Here is a 5481-nt window from a genome sequence, read left to right on the forward strand (position 1 = left end):
CTGCCCGACTGCCCACATCCTGTCCACGCTGCCCGACTGCCCACATCCTGTCCACTCTGCCCGACTGCCCACGTCCTGTCCACGCTGCCTGACTACCCACATCCTGTCCACTCTGCCCGACTGCCCACATCCTGTCCTTCTTGCTCCTCAGTCATCTGACTGCCAACTAGGCACCAGGCCAGGAGAAACTGTCCTCATGGGCACTGGCCCACCCCAGGGTAAGGGAGCTCCATCAGCCCAGACCCCCAGAAGTGAAGGGAAGTAGAGAGAAAGCCCAAAGCCCTGCATCCAAGTACCTTTTCCTCCTTGCTGATACAGCTATGACGTGCAACTCTCTCCATCCGCCCAACATAGACAGCACAGTCCTTTTCAATCTCCTTCAGTTCCTCAAGAGAGAAAATCACCGAGATCCGAGGGACAGGGACATCAGACCAACAAAGGTAATGCTGCCAAAATGGAAGGACTCCAATGACTCCGTAGCCAAGGTAGAAACAAGCAGCAAGCGCTGCCATGCTACTGAGTTGTCAGTGATGGATGCAGACAGCCACTTGTTTTTCCTTGAAAATTTTATTCCTAAATCTGGGGGTAGCTGAAACCCTTGAGGGCTCCACAGATCAAGCAAAAATGGAGATACCATGTATGGGGCCACCTATAGCAGAGGTGGACTCAGAAACTAAGAGGCGCCATGTGATCAATCTAATCTCTCATGCAGAGGACTATTGTGGCAAACACACTAGCACCTACACTCAGGCTCAGTCCCGGGGCAGACCAAGCCTCCCATGGTACACAAGCCCCTCCCTTAGCCCCCACAGCCAGCAGGACCCTCTCACCCGGGGACAGCAGAGCTTCAGTAGATTGATGGTCTTCCCACAGACATACACATCATGAGCAATGTGTTTCAAGAATACAGGAACACAGTCCTCTACCTCTTTGGAAATGAGCACGTAGCCATGGGTCCAGTAAAACTTGTCTGGACAGAACATGAATAGAAAATGATGATTTGCAGTTATAATGGCCCTGACCCCAGGCAGGGGACACTGATAAGTTATTTCTCTGCCAGTGAAATGAGTCAATTCACGCCAGATTAGATTATATTAAATGCAAGTTCATTGGGAAGTTGCTCTCAGGTTAGTTCACTGGCCCCAAGGAAGAAAGCCAGAGAAGTCATCATGGGGAGGGAAAGAGGGGAGAAGGGAAGAAAGAGCACATGCAGTGAAAGAGAAGGGAATAGGGGAGACCAGAATGTCTGGATTCCATAAGGAAGAACCTCTGGAGGAAGGGCAGCCCAGGCCCTGGGCTGGAAAGTTCAGGGTATGCCAGGTAGGTACTGAGGGATGCTGGGAGAATCTGGAGACCAGGTCTGCTTTGATATGTAGAGTATACACCTCAGTCCTTTGTCCTGGGGTCCAAAACCTGATAGGCACAGCCTAGAAGTCAGTGGGTACTTACCTCTGAAGCTGAGGTACTCATGGTTAACTTGGATCATGAACTCCCCATAAACATCTCTGAAGACTCCACTGTACACCCAATCGTGGATGAACCTACAGGGTAATGGAACACAGGAGGGTGGGGTGGGGTGGGGTGAGGGGTGTTGGAAAGAGGAAAGCTGGGCAAGTGTGGAGTCTGCGAGGCGAGTGTGGCCAATCCCCAGAGTAGGATGAGAGAGACACTGCCAGCTATGGATGTGTGGGGTCTCCTACCCGGTAGGTCCTTTATCCAGCGTGCTTCTCCAGCACATTCAGTACATCTTGGATAACAAGAAACTCAGATACATATCTGGTGTGAGTGCAGCCTTCCTCCACCCACTATAGGGAGAGCAGGTATGGCCAGTACAGTCCTCTCACAACCTACCGTGTGTAGGGCTCACAGCTGGTCTTCAGGAGGGACAGCAACACGGGGTAGTGCTCATTGCTGCAGTTATCCAGTGCTTCCTGGTAGAGGTAGGACAGAAGCTTCACTCCCTACAAACAGTGAGAAGAAACAGGATGGCTAACAGACCACACCACCACACTTGACAAGAATGCACAAGTCATTGGAGGCCTGCAAGCTCAGACTGGAGGAAAGGAGAGAGGACTCACAGTGGGGAACACAGCCCTGGGTTCTCCACTGGTCGCCAGGGATACAGTGCCAACACCACAAAGCTCAGCCAAGTACCTGGACACAGAAACTGGATCAGATCAAGTGACAGGAGCTCAGGGTCCCAAGGACCAGATCAGACTGAGCAAGCGAAATGTTCATTTTCCCAGAAGTGACTGGTCTACAGTCTTTGAAAACTACTTGTACCCACAACACAGCAGATCTTAGACCCTGATGGACTCCTGCCCAGCACTGTTTTCTGTGCTGTCCTCCCAGATGGCATTGACACATCCACACTCAATGGGTGGGCTCACCTCCACGCCTCCGCACCTCATCCTTGACTTTACTCCTTAGCTCCACATTATGGTACCATCTGAAACCTCTGCCTTGTTACCACCTTGTCTGACTACAATGAGCACCAATTCCCCTCATGAGCCCTCACCCTCTCTACCCCACTGCAGTCTGTGTCCCACATGACCCCCCAATTCCTTGCTGCCTGATACATCTCCTCCCATATTATCTGCCACCCCCAACTTCTCTCAATGGATAGCATCTGCCAAGAGACACTATGGCTGTTTACCAATGAGCTCCCACATGTCAGAGGCTGTCCACTGCCTTCCCTCCCATGCAGCACAATTGAGACAGAAAGCCCTGGGCCCAGCAAGGCCACTGTCACAAGCAGATGGAAGACAAACTCATTATATGGCACAGTGACCAGTTGTGCATGGACTGTTCTTCTAGGCCCTCCTTGACAGGGAGCAGAGCTGGCTCTTTCACTGCCCTGAAAGCCCCACGTCTGCTCCTGAGGCCCATGCAAGGCCACTGTGCCAAGATTCACCTGAGCTGCCGGCCCAGTTTCTTGAAGAGAAAGCCAATAGTGAGGAGACTGAGGGTGGGTGGAGTGGAGAGCACACAGGCGCGGTAATACTGCAAGTACCTCCTTAGGCCGCTGGTGAAGGCCTGTGGAAAAGGAAGAGGAGAAAGGCAGCTGGCACACGGAGGCAGTCATGACTCAGAGCTTGGAAGGACACACCAGGCTGGGAAACAGAGCTGTACTTCCTTCCATGCCGTAGCCTTATGGCTAAGCCAGCTGAGAGGGAGATGCTTTACCAGAAGACACAGATGAGGGTGAGGGATCTGCCAGATACGGCTTTGCCTCCTTGCATCAGACTGAGACAGAGTCACCTGGAACAATCCTGACCTTGGCCTGTCTTGCCTACATACCAGGAAACCAGGAACCACAGCCTCACCTCTCATGGATTCCCTCAGACCCATTCTATACCATCTGCAGCCTCTGGTCCTCTTGGGGAGTCCACTCCCTGTTCCTCTGGCCAGAGGGTTTTTCCCATGCAGCTCCTAATACGTTCCTGAAACCTGATGTGGCAACTGACCTGATGTGGCTCTGACCATCAGAGCTTGAAGGAACCAGCTCCTCCAAAATTGCACCCTGCACCCATCCCTCCCTGATATCTGCCCATGTTTTCTACACAACACTCTGCTAATCTGCATACCTGACCTCACCTGCCCAGGCTGCCCAGATCCTGTAATAGTCTACCAGCACACAAGCCAGCTGCAAATCTTTCAATAAACAGAAAATCCTGGGTACCTCAAGAATCAACTTAAAACAGGAGATCCATCTTGCTACATACCATACAAGACAGTAGGGCTTATGGAGAGAGAGCAGAGAGCTTATATTGGCTTACCCACCTCATAGCACTTGGTCCTTGCCCTCAAATTCCCTAACTGTTCACACCTGCCTCCCTCTGTGCCTTTGCCCAAACACAACTGACACAAGGTTAACAGATGAAGACAATCTCAAGCCACCCAGCTTCTTTAGAGGTTTGGACTCAGGGGTTCTGACCTCTAATTCTGCACCCTTAATTCTTTTGTGAAGGTACATGGTCCTCCAAAGGCATACCTGGAAAACAAGGCCCCTGCTGCACAAGGAGCCTACAACAGGTTGTAGAGAGAAGTGGCTCAGACGCGTATAACAGGTTCCATACTCCGCCACCTCTGAAAGGATGCTGCTGATGCTTTCAGGAGATGCACCTGACACGTGCACACCCGGCTCCACTACAAAAGCTTGAGTTGGCTACAGGACAGAGGGACGGGGTTAGAGGCCACACACCAAAACCCTAATGTGGTGCCATTTCTCTCTACCATGTTCCCACCTGCCACACAAAACTCCCAAATTTCCCCCAAGTTCAAGACACACAAATAGAATGTTCTGAAACCAAAACACAAGCCAAGGGGGGCTAGCGAGATGGCTCAGCAGTAAGAGAACATTTATGTATTTCCCCTTCAGAGGACCTGAGCTTGGCTCCCAGTGCTAACGTTGGGCAGTTCATAACCACCTTTAAGCTCTGCTCGGCTGGAGAGATGGCTCAGAGGTTAAGAGCACTGACTGCTCTTCCAAAGGTCCTGAGTTCAAATCCTATAACCACAAGGTGGCTCACAACCACCTGTAATGAGATCTGATGCCCTCTTCTGGCACATCTGAAGACAGCTACAGTGTATTTACATATAATAAATAAATCTTAAAAAAACAAAAACAAAACAAAACAAAAAAACGCCGGGCAGTGGTGGCACACGCCTTTAATCCCAGCACTTGGGAGGAAGGGGCAGGCAGATTTCTGAGTTCAAGGCCAGCCTGGTCTACAGAGTGAGTTCCAGGACAGCCGGGGCTACACAGAGAAATCCTGTGTCAAAAAAAAGGGGGTGGGGGGCTGGAGAATGGCTCAGCGGTTAAGAGCACTGACTCTTCTTCCTGAGGTCCTGAGTTCAATTCCCAGCAACTCCACATGGTGGCTCACAAGGCTCACAACCATCTGTAATGGGATCCGATGCCCTCTTCTGGTGTCTGAAGACAGCTACAGTATACTTATATACATAAGATAAATAAAATCTTAAAAATAAATAAATAAAATTTAAAAAAAGCTCTGCTCCAGGAAATCTGATGCCCTCTTCTGGTCCCCACAGGCACCTGTACTCATGTGCATATGCTGGCAGAGAAACACACAACCAACGTGTGATGGTACATGCTTTAATCCCAGCATTAGAGAGGCAGAGGAAGGCAGATCTCTGATGTGGAAGCAACCTGGTCTACAAAGTAGCCCTAGAGAAACCCTGTGTCCAAAAAACACAAAAAACAGAGAGAGAGAGTGAGAGAGAGAGAGACAGACAGACAGACAGGCAGATAGATATCACTGTTCCAGAAGACCTGAGTTCAGTTCCAAGCACCAACATCATGTGGCTGACAAGTGCCTGCAACTCTAGTTCTAGAGGACCCTACACCCTCTTCCAGTCTTCAGACATTGTGTTCATGTGCACAAACCTACATCCAGATACAGACATATACACATAATTTGTAAAATAAAGAAAAAGAAAGCCAGGCGTGGTGGCGCA

General features: G+C 50.4%; 1 protein-coding gene across 1 annotated transcript in view; it reads right to left on the reverse strand.

The window, feature by feature from the left end:
• Positions 1–5481, reverse strand: part of Tubgcp6 (tubulin gamma complex associated protein 6) — a 25323-nt gene that overhangs the window by 8615 nt on the left and 11227 nt on the right. The window contains exons 4-10 of the mRNA XM_021216792.2: positions 3995–4168; positions 2915–3036; positions 2079–2154; positions 1852–1961; positions 1450–1541; positions 831–970; positions 297–446 (exon numbers count right to left, since the gene is read on the reverse strand). Coding sequence (XP_021072451.1) covers positions 297–446; positions 831–970; positions 1450–1541; positions 1852–1961; positions 2079–2154; positions 2915–3036; positions 3995–4168 — 864 coding nt within the window. The remainder of the gene's footprint in view (positions 1–296; positions 447–830; positions 971–1449; positions 1542–1851; positions 1962–2078; positions 2155–2914; positions 3037–3994; positions 4169–5481) is intronic.

Source organism: Mus pahari, chromosome 17 (genome assembly GCF_900095145.1).
Source record: "Mus pahari chromosome 17, PAHARI_EIJ_v1.1, whole genome shotgun sequence".
Classification (NCBI taxonomy): Eukaryota; Metazoa; Chordata; class Mammalia; order Rodentia; family Muridae; genus Mus; species Mus pahari.